Genomic DNA, 19,718 nt, shown 5'->3' on the forward strand with positions numbered 1-19,718 from the left:
GGAGAGGCAGCGATAAGGCTGAAGGAGAGATGCTAGATCGAACCTTATTGACTTTGTCTACAAAGAAAGACAGAAAGTTCTCACAGTCTGTAACAGAGTGGATGGAGGCTGTAGGAGAGGCAGGAGAGACGATGCTGCTGATGGTGTTAAACAGCACCTTGGGGTTCCCTTTGCTCTGGGACACCAGGTTGGAGAAATAGGAAACCCTGGCATCTCTGACTGCAGAGTTAAAGGATGTCAGAAGATCCTTTAGGTACAGCAGATGGACGTGGAGATGGGTTTTCTTCCACAAACGCTCAATTTTCTGCATTGGCGCTTCAGGCTGTCAGTAAACCAGGGAGTAGGGTTCACTGCAGGAACTGATCTGGTTCTGACAGGACAGATATTGTCCAGAATGGAGAGGCAGTGCTCGTTAAACTGAGAAGTTAAGGAATCTGGGTCGTTATCAGATGAACAGGGTGGATCAAAGGCAGCAGAAAAATTTCTAGCAGTGCTCTCATTAAGAAAACGAGAACTAACCATACGGCGAGCAGGAGGTGGGGACGCAGAAACTGACAAGCTAAAGAAAATGCAATGGTGATCTGAAATATAAACGTCCTCAGGACAAACACTGTCAGCATTTAGATTCAGGGTAAAAACAAGGTCTAGAGTGTACCCCCTGGTGTGTGTGGGGCCAGAAACATGCTGGGTACAGAGGCGGTTTTACCATTAGGCATAGGTAGGCGGCCGCCTGGGGCCCCCTTGTGTTGGGGGTCCCCCTAGCCCTGACCACCGGCACCCCTCTGTTAATGTCACAGTATTCTTATTACCAACCTGTGGCCGCAGACGGGATTGGACATGCTTCTCATTACCATAATTCCTGAACCGTTCAAGATATCATTGAAATTCCAAAAGTGCTGAAAAGATTAAAAATGGGGCTTTCCGTGCATATACAATACATTACGGTAGCCACCGGAATTCCCTGTCTTGAGCGCAACGAATCACAACACAGATTCAGAGACATGCTGAGTTTGTCATCAAAATGCTCCGTTTTATAACTTTTGAATGGCTGATCAGATAAAAAAAAATCCAACGGTTCCTAAAAGTACATAAAAGCAGCTTTCCAACGATCTATAGCATGAAGCAATCAGAGTTATGGAAAATATCGCTACGGGGGAAATCCTGCTGTACAGCCTGATTGAAACGGAGTGCAGCGCCACGGTGAAAGCGGATAACGGAACAGGGAAGCTAATCAGCATAAAAACCAGCATGAAATTGTGGAAATGCCTCAAAGAAAATCAACACAATCTATTAAGTGTCCCAGAAGGCTTATATCTGAAGACAGTGACCACGAAGAAGGACAGATCTTCGGTGAACCAGGGTATGAATGTTTGTTCAGTCTTTAATTTTTTTTATTTGAACAACCCTCAACTATTTGCTAATTGTAAGATTCAGCTTCATTCCAGCATTATTTATCTTTTTACAATAAATAATTATTTTTGCTAAAACAAAAGTTTTTGGAATAGCAGTGCACGGTGTGCCAGAGAAGCACCCCATGGCAGTGTGAGGTGTGCAGGACTCTGCCTGCAGCTGGAGAGAAACTGCTTCAAGGCCTACCACATCAAATAAAAACGTCTGAAAGTTTACAAAAATAAAGTCTTAAAAACTGCTAAAAGTGACACCAAGGTTCAAACTTTTTTAAGAATAGATACATTTCAGTTCAAAGTTTAAATTGTTTGCCCAGTAATTTTGAAGTTCCTGTTCAGTAATAACTGTAAAAAAAAATCAAATCCGTTTTTTGCTTTTTTCACTTTTAAGCTGATTTTTTAAAGGCTGTAATAGAAATAAATTCTAAATACAAACCATACACTAAAAGCTGAGGTTGTTCTGAAAAAAGGAGAAGAGTTACACACACTTTGCACTTTTTATTACAATTTTACAGCCATAAGATTAAAAAAATACCAGGCGGCCCTGTTATAATTATGGTCATAAGAGTGTTATTAAGACGGCAATGCACAAACAGGAAGTGATTGGTAGTCATTCCACTCCAATCCAGTTGGTGGCGGTAATGCACCAAATTGTTGTTTGACAAGTGCCATAAGACCACAACTAAGAATAAGAAGAGAGGCGGGAGCGTTCGTAACAAACTCAAAGCGATAGTCAAAACATTAAGCATGACATGAAGGTATCCTAGTGGTTCCAATAAGAGAAAGAAGCAGCTGGCTTCATAAAAGCTTTTATCTTCACTTCTGGAAGTGACGTTGTTTTTCGATGAAAACATCAAAAGGAAGCAGAAAGGAAAGACAATGGAAAATGTTTCAAGGGAGGAAAACATAGACCAAAATGGAAAATAGAAAAAAAAACTAAGGCAAAAGCACAGGAGCACTGACAGGAAAAAGAAAGCAGAGCAAATATTTAAAGCGCTCAAAGGGCGGGAAATACCGGAAAAAAGAGGAGGACTAATAAAAAGGGAAAATAACTCATGTCAGAAGAGGGGAGAGTTTCGCAAATCCAGTTAAAGTTAAGATTGTCGAAAATTTAGTGTAAGGGGCCCCATGTCTGTGTTCGCCTTGGGCCCCCAAATTGCTAAATCCGCCCCTGGCTGGGTAAAGCTGAAGGTGTCCATAAGGCTGGAGAAATTCATGGCAAAGAGATCGGAGGGACCATCAACGTGGATGTTAAAGGCACCAACAATCACCAGTCTGGACAGCTTTGCAGTGGAGGATGGAAAGTCACTAAACTCCTGAAGGAAACGGCACATCAAACCAGGCGATCAGTAACATTGGAGCACCACAGGGGACTGTACTCTCACCATTCCTTTCCACCCTGTACACCTCAGACTTCCAGTACAAATCAGAGACCTGCCATCTACAGAAATACTCAGATGACTCTGCAGTTGCCGGGTGTATCAGAGATGGACAGGAAGCTGAGTACAGAGAGCTGGTGGAGCGCTTTGTGGCATGGTGTGGAAACAATCATCTGACCTTGAACGTGAACAAAACAAAGGAGATCATTTTAGACTTCAGAAGAAACAGGGTGGAGTCAAACACTGTTTCCATCATGGGAGAAGAAGTGGAGAAGGTTAAGGAATACAAATACCTTGGAGTTCACCTGGATAACAGACTGGACTGGAGAAAGAACAACGGAGTTGTTTACAAGAAGGAACACAGCAGACTGCACTTCTTGAGGATGCTTAGGTCCTTCAATGTCTGTAGCAAGATGCTGCAGATCTTCTACAAGTCTGTTGTTGAGAGTGTAATCTCTTCAGCCATCGTCTGTTGGGGTAGCAGCATCAGAAGCAGGGACCTGAAAAGGCTCAACAGCCTAATAAAAATGCTGGTTCTGTTCTGGGGACGACTGTGGAATCACTGGAGGAGATCATGCAAAGAAGGATTCCCCAGAGAATCAAGACAATTATGGACAATCCTGAGCATTCTCTTCACAAGACTGTCCGACAACGGAAGAGTGTCTTCAGTCAGAGGCTTCTTCAGTTTGGCTGCAACACTGACCGCTACTGGAGATCCTTCCTGCCAACAGCCATTGTAATATACAACAACTCTTTGATGACTTGATTGTTATTATTATTCTGAGCTACTACAGCAATCAATTTCCCTCTTGGATTAATAAAGTATTTTTGAATTTTGAATTTGAATTTGAACATGGTTTGTGCAGTGTGTACACGTGTCAGACGACACAAACCCCATCTTGAACATCCGATGACCTGTATAGTGTACTCTGTGTAGAATTTTGTACTGAATTAATTGTAAATTGGAGTGTCTGATCATTTTAAAAGTTTTAAACAAGTTTGGGACCAGAAGTTCTGGTCAAAGCTGACTGATAGATCCACCTCCCATTTTTCAATAAGGATTGCTATTCTATCGTCTATTTTGGACAGTGTCTTATATACTTTAGACAGTAGTTTGGGGGTTTGAGATTACAGAAGTCTAATACCCTTGGTGGTGTTTATAAATCGATTTTATTGAGCTTTATTTTTTGTTTACAGATTTAATTTGGTGATATTCTATAAAGCTATTCTTATCTCTTCCAAATTGGGAGATTATTCTGTTAAATGGGATGAAGTCCAATCCTTCATATATGTGTGTTTATTATCTTCCTACATCTCCTCTCAATCCTAAAGAAAAACTGCTACCTGGCTCCATATATTTTCCTTATGAGTTACCTTTGAACTGCAGTTCTAAAAGATCTACCAACCGCAAACAGTACAGCGGAGAGCGCGCTGACCGCACCGGTGAGGTGAAGTCACCGGAGGACGAAACAGCTGATGCGCTCCGCTCCGCAGCAGCGAGGCGCATCAGGCACAAATAAAAGACAGAAAGCATAAAAGGATATGAGCTGACATGAACGATCGCGTGTTAAGTTTGTTTCTGAGGTGGCAACACCTAATTTGATAATGTTACTGTGGCCATGCTCAGGACGCATCTGTCTGGAGCGCATCAACAATCAGAGCTCCAATAATCCTGGAGAGTCCACATAATGTAATATAAGTAGAACCAGGATCTTTTCAGGTTAAAAAAAATGGTCTACAGTCCATCTTCCCTAATGTGTTTGTGGCCCTGCGGGTTTTTCTAACTCTACTAGTCACAAATTGTGAAGGGGAACGATCATTTCACAAATGGCAAGAATAAAAAATGAACTGAGAACAACACAAACTCACTAGCGCCTCAGTGCACTGTCACTGATGGCTATTGAATCTCAGACAAACACATCGTGCCCAGGGGCCCCTGCAACGATAATCCAGCCCTGTGTGACGGTTGAACAAATCCTTATATGGTCAAAAGCAGTCTGGGAGGAACTGGAATAAAAGGCTGCATGATTGTCTTTGCAAAAGTGGTTTTATACAGAATGAAGCAGATCGTTGTGTTTATAGTAAACAAACAGAATATGGAAAAACTCATCTGTTAATCTGGGTTGATGATCTCCTTGTTGCAGATGATGAAGGTGAATCTGTTGATGCAAAATGGTATTGAGATGGTTGGCAGTTTAATCTATGTAATGACCTGTACAAGGCCTGACATATGTTGGATTGTTAGTAAACTTTCCTGTATCTGTTGTAGAGTGGTAAATGTTGTTGCTTTTAAGCTCGATATACTACCTTTACTAATGACCAATAAGCTGTGATACTCTATATAAATATAGGATATAAACCTTATTAGTTTTTGGATGTTTAATCAGAACATTTTAGGATTCTTTGCTTTTTCAGGGATCAAACACACTTTGTCTCAATTCAGACAGTCAGGTTTATAAAAGATAAGAAATTTATTTTCTAAATAAATAAAAACAAGACAAGTTAAATAGGATGACTGTGATGGATGAATCTAAGTGGATGGGATGTGATGTATGGTGATTTAATGATGTGTGTTCATCAGAACCTTGTATCTAGAAGAAAATATGGCTCTCATCCAGCTCTCAGAGAGTACAGACGCTTTTTCTTCAGCTCCCTTATCTTCTTCCCCAAGGCTCTCTGTCCTGTCTGCCTACAGAGCACTCCTCTGCATTTCTCCTGAAATCACTACTTCTTTTTGGAAAATGGACTTAATTAACTGGTCATTCAACGCGATTGATAAGATTTTTTCTACGATGAGAACGGAGAAGGGGGCTCCCACCTGTCCCGAGGGGACATTCGCAGCGGGATATGCACTTGATTCTTGGGAGGTCTGGCAAATCGTGTGCCTCTCTCAGTTGTCCATCGAGGACGTGGAAGATTTGTGGATATTCGGCCTGATGATCACTGGATTTCTTCTGATTGGAGTGGGAGGATATCTGGTTTTCTGGAAATTTGGGAAGACGGGAGCGATTGGAGTGCGACCCTTACCCACGGAATGTGCCGCCCGTGCGGTGACCTCACAGACTGGGACTTTACTCGAGGTGAACCGTAAGCTGGACAATGTCCTCGCGCCGTTGCCTGTGTTAGTGCGCAAGATGGATGTAATCTCGGAGAGGGTCGCCGGACAGTGTGGGGATGTTTAGAACGTATAATTGGCTTCACTGGTGGACATGAATGACCACTTAATAGACTCCAAGGCAGAGAGGAAAATTATCTCTGTCTGCCCTAAACAAAGTCTTGTTTATCCTTATCTGACGCCAAGGCAGCCTCCAAGGCTGCCATCAACACACCCCCACGAAAGGAGGAATGCTGACAGATGCTGTGTCCCGACCCCCCCCCCCCCCCCCCCCCCCCGCCTTCAGATTGTGACTTCTGCTTCGAGTTCATCGACCTGCAGGAACTCAATGTGCTCTCTGTCCCTCATTTCTCCCTCCCACCTGTTTGACTGCAGCTGACTGAAGCGCCGTACACTGGCAGCTCCCGTTGGAGGATTCAGAACCCCCCCCCTCCCTATCGGAGCCTGATGTTATCTGTGATGTTTTGTAACTGTGATGTTCGTGCATATATGTCTGAGGTGTTTTTTTTTTTGCATAGTACAGCTACGCCCCTGTCGAGTGTAACTATGATATGCCTGTTTTTTCCCTCCACCAACCTATCCTCATGTAATTCCTTTTCATCTATTAAGGTAGCGGGACTCATGTTGCGAATGACCGCAGTCACCAATTCTTGTCATCTGTCTTGCCTATGTATGTCTGATCTCTGAATTGTGTACTGAAACTCAATTTCGTTTCTCTGTATGTCTTGCACATGTGGTAGAAATGACAATAAATGACTTTGACTTTGAAATGAGTTCTGGGTGTGAAAAGGAATTTGGTTTGCATTAAACTATGAAGTTGGTTCTTATCAAAACGGCATCAGACGCAATCTGGCTGTGCTCTGCGTACCTCTGAGGAGACTCCCTTTCAGATCCGAGATGTCGAGGGGGTCGGTTGACCCCAAGGTACCGAGGTTGTAGACAGGACCGCAGTACGACCAGGTCGTTCCAGAGTCGTCTCCTGGATCACAACAGATAGATGGAATTGTTTGCGTCTAGAACAGCTGTTTCTGAATAGCTGAGGGAACCGTTTTGCTGTGTCAGCTGTAGGCAGCTTTTAGCAGGGTTTTTGACAGCTTGTCAAACATGCTCTGGGTTAAAGAGGGTTCACTACGGATGTCCTGTCCGTAGCTTTCTCTAGAACTGACTCACCGTCTAGTGAGCTCTGTTTTAATATTCTCATATTATGATTTCTTGGTCAACCGGGACGTGCCATGTTAAGGGGTGTTCACAAGCAATCCTCAGAACATCACGCCTTGCGTCAGATACACGAGTTCTGATTCGTGGAACAGAAAGCAATGTGTCAGGATATTAGCTTAACCGTGTCATCGTCACGTGTCTGAGTGTGTGAGCTGTCGGAAAATAATGATTCACTTGTTAAACCAACATTACTGATCATAATATCAAAATGTTTCATTTCAACCACAATGATTTAAGCACAGATTAATCAAAACATTATTATTAATTCATATAACACTTGTTCATTCATTTCACGATTGATTAACTCATATGAGCTGAAAATAGTCACTTTATTCTGAGGCATTTGGAATCCTGCAGTGTTATCAGAAGAAGGCTTTGTTTGGGAACACAGGCTGACATCGTGTTCCTCCTGAAATGTCAACAAGGTTTGCAGAACCTTGTTGCTTGTTGGAAGGTAGAATGTGAAATCCATCTCAGAGAATGGAATTTATGTCTTCCGGTGACCGGTGGCATGTAGGTCAGTTTTTAGGTGAAAACTGACCATTGCTGGGCATTACACTGTCCAAACCAAAAGAACAACACCTGACAGCTACAAAACATGTGTTAAGATATCTAAAGGGGACAATAAATCAAGAACTGTGTTATACAAAAAGTGAAGAAAAGCTTGAACTTGTAGCTTTTAATGATGCAGATTGGGCTTCAGATCCAGACGCAGCACTACAGGCTACTGCTTTAGCTTCAACAAAAATGGCTCTATTATCTCCTGGAAAACAAAGAAACAGCAAAGTGCTGCTTTCTCAACATGTGAAGCAGAATTTATAGCTCTAGTTGCCACAGTACAGGAGAGTTTATATCTTTTGCAACTGATAAAAGGGTTGAGTGATGCATGTTATGTGCCTGTAAAAATCTTTGGAGATAATCAAGGTTCAATCGTTTTGTCTAAGAATCCAGTCTGTCGTCAGAGATGTAAACACATAGACATGAAGTATCACTTTATTAGATCTATGCTGATGGAAAGATAACTATTGAGTATTGTCCAACAACAGACATGGTTGCAGATGTTTAAACAAAGTCTGTAACAAAGGTCAAGATGGAAAGATTCAAGAAATGTTTGTTTGGAATGTAAATTGATTTTGTCATAATGGATAATAAGTTCACTGTATAAGAGCAAGTGGGGGTGTTAGGCTTTGTTGATTAGTTGTGCTCTTACAACTGTGACTGATCTGTGAGCATGCGTAAATAAAAGGACGTGGTGCTGCTGCAGCAACTGCCGGTCCCCACTGAATAGTGCCTGCATGGTGTTTGTTCATTCCTCCGTCAAGAGTAACTGGCCGTCGTTTCTCCTGTCTTCAAATGGCAGCGTCAACAGTTTTGGAAATGTACTGTTATTTTAATAAAAATGAATAAAGGTGAAATGCAGTACATCGCCACAGGCTAAATTCTCCCAGAGTTACCACAAGAACCAGTTTGGTGTGTCACCCCAAAAATTTCTTTGGCCCCATCTGGCCACCCCATCAAAAATTTCCGGAGGCGCCCCTGCATCCCTGTCTGACTCCTCGTTTAAGGAAAAATCGGGGGAGGGTTTCACGTGTAATCTGATTGAGCAATTTCCATTTTTATATAATATTTGTATAGCGGAGCAAAAGTATGGACTAAAGCCAAAGTTTTCTAAGGCACCGCAGATAAATGTCTGTTCAAATGCGTCAAAAGCTGTGTAAAAGTCTAAAAAAAAGGACGAAGCTGTCATCTGAAAGTAAATCTGAGTACTTTATTAGTTCCAGGACTAATATGATCATGCTGGATATTGTTTTCTCGTCAAGCCGGATTGGGTTTCATTTGTGTGAACAAACTGGAGTTAAGAAGGGTGTGAGGGTTGAGGTGTACGTTTTTGAACCAACAGGGGGCAGCGAGTCGACACGCTTTCGGTGCGCCCTCTCTGCCGTTCCCCAAAGAAGAAAGAGTCTTGTTTACGTTCACACGTCAGAACCGAAAGAGCTTCTAGGTGGGGGTGAACAGAACTCCTCCAGAACCGAACCTGGTGCCGGTGGTGCGGGACCGGCTCTGGTGTTGTAGCTGTACAGGTGCCCACCAGTTTCTCGGTCACGCGCAGCTGCGCGCGCAGTCCAGGCCTTTTTGTTTTGCTAGCTATGTCCGAGGCCTGGGGTTAACAGCAGTCCATGAGCTAGGACGCTGCTAATAGAGCTGGTGTGAACTTGCTGAAGATGACTCTGGTGTTTGATGGGAAGGATTAGTCGCTGTTGGACCTGCTCGCTCGTTTAGGCCGACCTGAAACGTTTAATCAGCGCTCCTGTCCGCCTTGAAAATGTGGCTGAAGCTCTTCTTTCTGCTCCTGTACTTCATGGTGCTGTTCTTGCTGGCCAGGTTTTTCGAGGCAGTGGTTTGGTATGAGACTGGTATGTTCGCCACGCAGCTGGTGGATCCCGTCTCCCTGAGCTACAAGAAGCTGAAGACCATCCTAGAGTGCAGAGGACTGGGATACTCCGGACTGGCTGAGAAGAAGGAGGTCAGCAACCTGGTGGAGAAGTCAGGTAACCGTCACACCTAGGTGGTAGTTTCTGCGTTATCTGCTTTCAATGTGATGAGGAGAGCAAATATTACAAAACTGTACTCGAGTAAATGTTACTGGGATAGAGTACAGGCCAAATACCTGTGTTCTATCCAGTGCAGTGTTCTGTGTATGAGTAGGTGGGGTGGGGTGGGGGTCACATTAATAATAATCAAGTTTTATTCCATTAAGGCCTAAAGATGAAAGAACAGCTACAAGAAATGTAAACGGACAATAATTAAAAGTACAGAGTATAAGTCGTCTTCATTAACCCGCAGTAAAACATGTAAACTGTGTCTGTCAGCTGGTAGAAAACTCTGTTGTTAGAATATAGTTCATTTTCTGAGTTTGATTATTGTGCCTTTTTAGAGTTTGATTATTCTTTTCAGAGTTTGATTATTGTTTCCTTTCTGAGTTTGATTATTGTTTCTTTTCTGAGTTTGATTATTGTTTCTTTTCTGACTTTGATTATTGTTCCTTTTTAGAGTTTGATTATTCTTTTCTGAGTTTGATTATTGTTCCTTTTAGAGTTTGGTTATTCTTTTCTGAGTTTGATTATTGTTCCTTTTCTGAGTTTGATTGTTGTTCCTTTTTAGAGTTTGATTGTTGTTCCTTTTCTGAGATTGATTGTTGTTCCTTTTTAGAGTTTGATTATTGTTTCTTTTCTGAGTTTGATTATTGTTCCTTTTCTGAGTTTGATTATTGTTCCTTTTAGAGTTTGGTTATTCTTTTCTGAGTTTGATTATTGTTCCTTTTCTGAGTTTGATTATTGTTCCTTTTAGAGTTTGATTATTCTTTTCTGAGTTTGATTATTGTTCCTTTTCTAAGTTTGATTCTTTTCTGAGTTTGATTATTGTTCCTTTTCTGAGTTTGATTGTTGTTCCTTTTTAGAGTTTGATTCTTTTCTGAGTTTGATTATTGTTCCTTTTGCTGCTCTTTAAGCAGCTCCTTCCAGTTCATTTACCATTTGACTAAATGGCTCCCTCTGGCCTCCCGTCCTCCTGCCACAGGAGAGCTGACTCATGGGGAGCTGTATTCAGCCATCAAGAAGGAGAATGAGCAGACTGAGGCAGAGGACTCCAGTACCACGGTGTTCAGTGGGGAGATCCATTTCTACGAGCTGGTGGAGGACACTAAAGATGGGATCTGGCTGGTTCAGGTGAAAACCATTTACACAAGCAGAATTGTGGCTTGAGTGTAAGTGTCTGACTTTAAAAAGCTCTAAACCATTTCAGATTTTTCTACTCTGTGTTTGAGATGACCTCGTGGTCCCAGTGACTATACTGATTGCCTTCACGGCTGCATCAAAAAGTCTGAGTCATATGTCCGAGCACCACATGCATCTCTAACTAAAGTAGCAACGTTAAACCATGGAAACTGTGAGGAGGACCACAGATCTGCAGGGACCATTTAGAAGGCTGGTGCACAGACTGCGGGGGCTGGTTAGTGATAAACACCCAGATGTTGGATCTAAAGATGATCCACATATTCCAACATTATATCCTCTTGGGACCGGTAACGTCCGTGCCCTCCTGGATTACTGCCACACACAAAAGGCTGGGTGCTAGCGTGACTGCAGCACCGCTCCGGTCAGGCAAAGATGAGTCATTTTGGTCAGCTAGTGGTTATATTTTTATTGTGGTATGTCGATACGTACACGCAGCAGTAAACTGGCAGGTGTACTGGTTCATGTTGGACGACATTGTCTCGTCCCACTGCCTCGGAAAGTCAAAGGACATTTAAAGAGGACCCTTCACACTAGAGCCGTGCAGTGGGGCCCAGCGGATCACCTGCCAGATAACTTATATGTTTATGTATTTAGCAGACGCTTTTGTCCAAAGCGACTTACAAGTGATAATCGGCATGTTGCCCTTGAGGCTAACAACAACAATAACAACAACTTAAATCAACAACGCATCAAACTGTAGAATCTGATCAGTGTGTTCAGCCCGACGTTTGACCTTCTCTTCATGTGTGTTTGCAGGTCATAGCCCAGAACCAGGAGGCTCCACTCAGTCAGTCCAACTGGGGGAAGATGGTTCAGAAAGTAACTCAGTTTGGTATCAGGACTGGAACCTTTAACTGCTCCAGTGACAATAGGTGAGGATCACGTAAAGATCCAAATCAAACTTGGCCTGATGATTCCTCTGTCATTTTCAAGCTCCTGACGACCTAAATCAGGGTGTCCTTAGGCTCTGTTAGAAGTTTATAAACACATCTGCGTACATTTATGACCCTTAAAAGTAGGGATGGGTACCGAATTCGGTACTTTTTAAGGTACCGACCGAGCACCGATTCACGTCATTTCAAATGGTGCCTCGTTTCGGTACCCGTCCTTCATAACGAGAACTTGCCTAGACAGCTGCGCATGCGCAAGAGCGTTATGTCGTCGGTCCCTGTGAGCCAGTTGTAAACAGAGCAGCATGGTAGAAAGAACACATGCTAAAGCTTGGGTCCACTTCACTAAATGTGATGGGTAACTGGGTGATGATGAAACCAGCGACAGACAACGATCTAAGTGAGACATCCTCATGTTAATCTGCTCCGGTAGGTAAATATAATTAGCTTGATATGTTAGCTTCCGTTTCGCTAATGGTGCGTTCGCTTTCTCCTCGGAACTCCGAATTCCCGACTAGAAGAACATGAACACGCTCTAAAGTTTGGCTTCACTTTACTAAATGTGACGGGTGAAGATGAAACCAGCGACAACGATCCAAGTGTGAGGCATCATCGTTTTAATCTGCTCCAGCAGCTAAATAAACTGTTTAAGATAACGTTAGCTTGGTATGTTAGCTTCCATTGCCACCATTGTTATCAGCTAATGGTGCATTTGATTTCTCCTCGGAAATTCAAACTTCCCAGTAGGAAAAATCAAATGAAAAAAGACTGCAAAAGGAATGAAGATACACAGTAAATTTAGTTCACAGTAAAGATGTTTGCTTCAGTTTAATTATCAGCTTATAAAACTACAAGGACGATGTTAAAATACAAACAGTTGAATGTTATTTATCGTGATATTTATCAAATATTGTTATATATTGAGAAAAATATATATTTAATTATAAAAGAGAATTAAAATAATAAACACTCAAAAGTATCGAAAATTGGTACCGTTAAGTACCGGTATCGATTCCTAGGTACCGGGAATTAGTACCGGATCGACTCAAATGTCAAAGGTACCCATCCCTACTTAAAAGTATCAGAGTGATGAATTTGGTTATTCTAGACCTATTTTATAAACGAGTGAGTCTGACTCAAGTAAACTAAAACAGAGAGAAAACATCTAAGAGCTCAAGCAAATGGAAAAGTCGGCTAAAAGAAAATCAAATCAACAAAGGCAAATATGATCAGTTGCTTCATGTTCACGGTCCCCCGATCATACCTAAGGATGGTTCATTCATCAACATCAACAACAACATCAATAGCGTGACTTACTTGTCATAAAGGAGTTTTTTTATGCTTTAAATGTAGCCTTTGGTTAAAGTTTAAATAGCAAAATAGATTTATTTCTGGTTGAATCACAGAAAACGACTGTTTCGTAGTTCACACGTGCATTGTGATGAACTCTTAATTGTTTTAGAAGGTCCTAAACATCTTTGAGATCATATATCCTTTAATATTCCAGGGGCGATGGTGGCAGTAGAGTTAATTGCCTGCCCCGTTACCAGAGGGTTGCAGGTTCAAGTCCCGTCTGCTGCAGTGGTTGTGTTTCAGCCCTAGAAGAATCTGACCTTCTGCTCTGTTTCTGGTTCAGCTCGTGCATGAAGCGGGGCTGGCAGCGCTCGACTCTCGTCATGTCAGCGCCGCAGACTTCAGCATCGAAGGGAAAGGTCATGCTAAAAGAGTACACCCATCAGTACGTTGAAATTGAACGGATCTTCCGCTGGATGACGTCTCATGTGGCCCATCGGATCAAAACCCTGCGACACTCTGAGCAGCTGATGGAGGAGTGGCACTCTGACCCGGCTCGGTCCATAAAGATGTTCTTGTTTGCTCATCTGGCCCAGCCTCCGGTTTTCTTCTCCTCACTGTCGGTCAAGTTCACCGGGAGGATTGAGTTCATATTTGTGGATGTTCGTCAGTGGGACAACCGCAGCAGCCTGTTGGACATCGGAGTGACTCAAAGTCCAGCTTACATTCTCAAAATGCCTGAGGGCATCTATCGCTACGGCAACAGGTGACGATCGGACAGACTCATCCTTTATTCAGGCTCAGAAAGAGAATAATGTTTTCATTCATGGTGTCTGTCCTTGTCTTCCGTCCTACTATGTCCCCGTCCGCCTAGCACCGGGGAGTTCCTGTCCCTTGCTGCAATGGACACTTTCCTGCGTTCAGTCCAGCCAGAAGTCAACGATCTGTTTGTCCTCAGCCTGGTTCTGATCAACCTGCTGTCCTGGATGGACCTCTTCATCACACAGGCTGGTCTATGGGGGACGGGACAGTTAGTCCAGGACTATGGGGGGGGATGGGGCAGTTAGTCCAGGTCTATGGGGGATGGGGCAGTTAGTCCAGGTCTATGGGGGACGGGGCAGTTAGTCTGGGTCTATGGGGGACGGGGCAGTTAGTCCGGGTCTATGGGGGGACGGGGCAGTTAGTCCAGGACTAAGGGGGACGGGGCAGTTAGTCCAGGTCTATGGGGGACGGGGCAGTTAGTCCGGGTCTATGGGGGGACGGGGCAGTTAGTCCAGGACTATGGGGGATGGGGCAGTTAGTCCAGGTCTATGGGGGACGGGGCAGTTAGTCCAGGTCTATGGGGGGACGGGGCAGTTAGTCCAGGACTATGGGGATGGGGCAGTTAGTCCAGGTCTATGGGGGGACGGGGCAGTAAGTCCAGGTCTATGGGGATGGGGCAGTTAGTTCAGGACTATGGGGACGGGGCAGTTAGTTCAGGACTATGGGGGATGGGGCAGTTAGTGGGGGTCTATGGGGGGATGGGACAGTTAGTCCAGGACTATGGGGGACGGGGCAGTTAGTGGGGGTCTATGGGGGGATGGGACAGTTAGTCCAGGACTATGGGAGACGGGGCAGTTAGTCCAGGACTATGGGGACAGGGCAGTTAGTTCAGGACTATGGGGGACGGGGCAGTTAGTGGGGGTCTATGGGGGGATGGGACAGTTATGCCAGGACTATGGGGGACGGGGCAGTTAGTCCAGGACTATGGGGGACGGGGCAGTTAGTCCAAGACTATGGGGGACGGGGCAGTTAGTGGGGGTCTATGGGGGGACGGGGCAGTTAGTGGGGGTCTATGGGGGGATGGGACAGTTAGTCCAGGACTATGGGGACGGGGCAGTTAGTTCAGGACTATGGGGGACGGGGCAGTTAGTGGGGGTCTATGGAGGGATGGGACAGTTATGCCAGGACTATGGGGGACGGGGCAGTTAGTCCAGGACTATGGGGGACGGGGCAGTTAGTCCAAGACTATGGGGGACGGGGCAGTTAGTGGGGGTCTATGGGGGGATGGGACAGTTAGTCCAAGACTATGGGGGACGGGACAGTTAGTCCAGGACTATGGGGGACGGGGCAGTTAGTCCAGGACTTTGGGGACGGGGCAGTTAGTTCAGGACTATGGGGGACGGGGCAGTTAGTCCAGGACTATGGGGGACGGGGCAGTTAGTCCAGGACTATGGGGGATGGGGCAGTTAGTCCAAGACTATGGGGGACGGGGCAGTTAGTGGGGGTCTATGGGGGGTTGGGACAGTTAGTCCAGGACTATGGGGGACGGGACAGTTAGTCCAGGACTATGGGGGACGGGGCAGTTAGTCCAGGACTTTGGGGATGGGGCAGTTAGTCCAGGACTATGGGGGACGGGGCAGTTAGTCCAGGACTATGGGGGACGGGGCAGTTAGTCCAAGACTATGGGGGACAGGGCAGTTAGTGGGGGTCTATGGGGGGATGGGACAGTTAGTCCAGGACTATGGGGGACGGGACAGTTAGTCCAGGACTATGGGGGACGGGGCAGTTAGTGGGGGTCTATGGGGGGATGGGACAGTTAGTCCAGGACTATGGGGACGGGGTAGTTAGTTCAGGACTATGGGGAACGGGGCAGTTAGTGGGGGTCTATGGGGGGATGGGACAGTTAGTCCAGGACTATGGGGGACGGGGCAGTTAGTCCAGGACTATGGGGGATGGGGCAGTTAGTCCAAGACTATGGGGGACGGGGCAGTTAGTGGGGGTCTATGGGGGGTTGGGACAGTTAGTCCAGGACTATGGGGGACGGGGCAGTTAGTCCAGGACTTTGGGGATGGGGCAGTTAGTCCAGGACTATGGGGGACGGGGCAGTTAGTCCAAGACTGTGGGGGACAGGGCAGTTAGTGGGGGTCTATGGGGGGATGGGACAGTTAGTCCAGGACTATGGGGGACGGGACAGTTAGTCCAGGACTATGGGGGACGGGGCAGTTAGTGGGGGTCTATGGGGGGATGGGACAGTTAGTCCAGGACTATGGGGACGGGGCAGTTAGTTCAGGACTATGGGGAACGGGGCAGTTAGTGGGGGTCTATGGGGGGATGGGACAGTTAGTCCAGGACTATGGGGGACGGGGCAGTTAGTCCAGGACTATGGGGGACGGGGCAGTTAGTGGGGGTCTATGGGGGGATGGGACAGTTAGTCCAGGACTATGGGGGACGGGGCAGTTAGTCCAGGACTATGGGGGACGGGGCAGTTAGTCCAGGACTATGGGGGACGGGGCAGTTAGTCCAGGACTATGGGGGACGGGGCAGTTAGTCCAGGACTATGGGGGATGGGACAGTTAGTCCAGGACTATGGGGGACGGGGCAGTTAGTCCAAGACTATGGGGGACAGGGCAGTTAGTGGGGGTCTATGGGGGGATGGGACAGTTAGTCCAGGACTATGGGGGACGGGACAGTTAGTCCAGGACTATGGGGGACGGGGCAGTTAGTGGGGGTCTATGGGGGGATGGGACAGTTAGTCCAGGACTATGGGGACGGGGCAGTTAGTTCAGGACTATGGGGAACGGGGCAGTTAGTGGGGGTCTATGGGGGGATGGGACAGTTAGTCCAGGACTATGGGAGACGGGGCAGTTAGTCCAGGACTATGGGAGACGGGGCAGTTAGTCCAGGACTATGGGAGACGGGGCAGTTAGTTCAGGACTATGGGGGACGGGGCAGTTAGTGGGGGTCTATGGGGGGATGGGACAGTTAGTCCAGGACTATGGGGGACGGGGCAGTTAGTCCAGGACTATGGGGGACGGGGCAGTTAGTCGGGGCTTCTATGAAACTGAAATGAGTCGATCAGGATTGTAAATATTTAGTTTCTTGGTGAAAATCCTGACATGAGTTCATAAAATGTGTTTTGGCGGACAGGGAGCAACAGTTAAACGATTTGTGGTCCTGATCCGAACACTTGGAACCTACAACTCCATACTGCTGGTGTCTTGGCTTCCTGTTCTGGTAAGAGACCATTCTAACCTTTTACAAATGTTTACATTGAAGGTGATTAAATTTTTCTAAGCCTTGAGAATGCTAATAACTAAATCCTGTATAGGTTCTGATCAGACTGCTTGCTGTTGGTGCTGCTCACTGAGCCAGCGCATATTTACTAGCTGGACAGTCACATAATGTTCCAACCCTATGTCCAGTTTTATCTGCTTATCTGGGTCGTGGGGGGTCTCAGCCACTCTCCCCCCAGCAACCTCCACCAGGGCCATCAGTGGGATCCCAGGATGTTCCCTGGCCAGCATGGATATTTAATCTCTCCAGCATGTCCTGGGTCGACCTGGGGGCCTCCTGCTAACAAGACATGCCAGGAACACTTCTCCTTAGAGGCAGGCTGACCAAATATTCAAATCACATCCTTTAGGCATGGAGGAGTAGTGGCATTACTTTGAGACTCTCCCAGATGTCCGCTCTCCTCGGCATACCTTTTAAGGCTGAACCCGGCCATCCTATGGAGGAACCTCTGCCACTTGTGTTTGGTCATTGCCCAAAGCTCTTGACCATAGTTAAGGATTGTGACAAAGATCAGCCTGTGAATCAAGAGCTTTACTATCTGGAGTAGCCCCCTTTCACCACAGCAGATTGGTTCAGCGTCCGCATCACTGCAGATGCTGCAAGTTCCCTCACCGGGAACTGGTCCGACTCAATGCTGGCAATGTGGACCAGACTCGATCTCTCTTGGTTAGGGGACTGAGAGGCAGGGCCATCCACCCCATTCTTCCTGAGTTCCCCTGGGGACACAGTCATGGGGCTTCTCCAGATCAACGATGTGCACATGGACAGGTTAGGGAATTGTCGTGCTCTCTCCAGCACCTTAGCAATGGTCAAGATCAGTTTCACAGTTCTATGGCCAAGACACAAATAGCATTGCTTCATCTTATTTGTAACATCTACTATCAACCAGCCCTTTCTGGAGAGACTGAGGAGTGGGAACTCCCCGTTGTTGGAACACTCCCTCTGGTCCCCTTTCTTAAAAAATGAGACCACCTTGCCATTCTGCTCTCCACAGACACCCCGTCCTATGCTCATGCAATGTTGCAAGCACGTGTCTACCAAGAGTCCTAAAACACCCAGAACCTTGAGATACTCAAGATGGAACTCATCAACCCCCGGAGCTCCACAGAGATATTTGAATACCTCAGCAGCTTCTCCGGGGATTGGTTGATCCTTCTCTAGGTCCCCTTGCTCGATGGGATTGGGGAGGTCCTCAGAAGTATTCCTTCCAGCCCCTGACTATATCCCCAACTGAAGTCTGCAGCTTGTCTTCACTGTAAACAGTGTGGGCGTTTGAATCTGTGGCCTACCTTTACTTAACGTCTAGTCTGCCAACTGTTCCTTGCAGCTGAGCTAGCTCTCATTTTGAACTTGATGACATTTGAGATGTTGATGACGATGATATATCTGGTTGATCTGATGTTCCTGCAGGCCCTCCTTCAGCTACCCTACCTGGACATGCTGTATGGGTTCAGTCTGAAGCTGCTACGTTATGCTGACACCACCACCTTAGCAAGTTTGGTGCGAGCTGACTGGACCTTCTACTCGTCTCACCCAGCTCTCTTCCTGTCTACCTACCTGGCCCATGGCCTGCTGGTCGACTACTTTGAGAAGAAACGCCGTTGTGGCACTCGGAACCAAGAGGACGGCTCCACTAACCTGGAGTGGCTGGCTAGTTTGTGGGACTGGTACACTTCTTGTCTTCTGCACCCAATTGCGTCGTTGCAGCAGTTTCCATCAGATCAATCAGACTGGGAGGATGATCCAAGCTTCTTATTGGAGCGCCTAGCTTTTCCAGATCTCTGGCTCCGTCCTTTGGTAAATGTAGACTACATAAAGGCTCTACCAACCTGGAGGCTCAGAGCAGATGGAGTGTCAGGTGGGCTGCAGGACATAGAAAATGATGGCTCGTGTTTAGAGCCATTTGTTTCTTCTGATTCAGGAGTCAGCGGACATCCAGACGACCCCACCGTTGTCCACATAGCAGCCAGCAGCAGCGTGGATGCTGACAGGAGCTGTAGTGATGGCAGCGCTGCTCCTGTGGACTCACCATCAGCCAACAAGATGCTGAAGGGCCCTCACCTCACTTCCCCGAGGCCCCCTACACATCTGCAGTGTGATTGGTCACAGTGGCCCGCTAACATGCTTCTGTGCTCCGAGTGTGTGGTGTGTCTGGAGAACTTCATGGAGGAGGAGCTGCTGATGGGTCTCCCCTGTGGCCACGCCTTCCATCAACAGTGCATTGTGGTCTGGTTAGCAGCAGGCCGGCACTGTTGTCCTGTCTGCCGCTGGCCCAGCTACAAGAAGAAAAGGGCCTCAGTTAGCAGCTTCCTGGCACCGCAGACCCAGATGCATCCTGGGACAGGAGATTAGTCCAAATGAAGCCATTGCTCTTATGATTTTGGATGCTTGTTCTAAACCTGATATGGGCACTGCAGTAATAGTTTATGTTTTATGGATCTGTGTCATGAAGACCGCGGAGGCAACAACCAGATTCTGTTGTACGAGTTAAAACATGAATATCCTGCTTCTGGACTAATAATTATAATAAAGAGTCTGAACCTAACACAAGTTCTGCTGACTCTGAT

General features: G+C 46.2%; 1 protein-coding gene across 2 annotated transcripts; it reads left to right on the forward strand.

The window, feature by feature from the left end:
- Window positions 1-9,033: 9,033 nt before the first annotated feature.
- Window positions 9,034-19,701, forward strand: rnf103 (ring finger protein 103). 2 transcript variants are annotated; one of them, XM_070553099.1, is made up of 7 exons: window positions 9,034-9,667; window positions 10,695-10,843; window positions 11,669-11,784; window positions 13,439-13,861; window positions 13,970-14,106; window positions 17,009-17,091; window positions 18,562-19,701. In XM_070553099.1, exons 1-7 carry the CDS (start codon window positions 9,442-9,444, stop codon window positions 19,501-19,503), a joined length of 2,076 nt encoding a protein of 691 aa, XP_070409200.1. In that variant the 5' UTR covers window positions 9,034-9,441; the 3' UTR covers window positions 19,504-19,701. The 2 variants fall into 2 exon arrangements, with proteins under 2 accessions (XP_070409200.1, XP_015817445.3); XM_015961959.3 differs by having other exon boundaries at window positions 13,970-14,102; window positions 17,005-17,091.
- The last annotated feature ends 17 nt before the right edge of the window (window positions 19,702-19,718 follow it).

The sequence above is a fragment of the Nothobranchius furzeri genome, chromosome 1 (genome assembly GCF_043380555.1).
Source record: "Nothobranchius furzeri strain GRZ-AD chromosome 1, NfurGRZ-RIMD1, whole genome shotgun sequence".
NCBI classification, from domain to species: domain Eukaryota; kingdom Metazoa; phylum Chordata; class Actinopteri; order Cyprinodontiformes; family Nothobranchiidae; genus Nothobranchius; species Nothobranchius furzeri.

What these genes read in the sequence shown, in the direction of transcription:
- rnf103 (XM_070553099.1), top strand. Translation starts at nt 9,442, where the DNA reads ATGTGGCTGAAGCTCTTCTTTCTGCTCCTGTACTTCATGGTGCTGTTC. An exon ending in ATGGGATCTGGCTGGTTCAG is followed by an intron (nt 10,844 to 11,668) that starts GTGAAAACCATT and finishes GTGTGTTTGCAG; the next exon opens with GTCATAGCCCAGAACCAGGA. An exon ending in AACTGCTCCAGTGACAATAG is followed by an intron (nt 11,785 to 13,438) that starts GTGAGGATCACG and finishes TTTCTGGTTCAG; the next exon opens with CTCGTGCATGAAGCGGGGCT.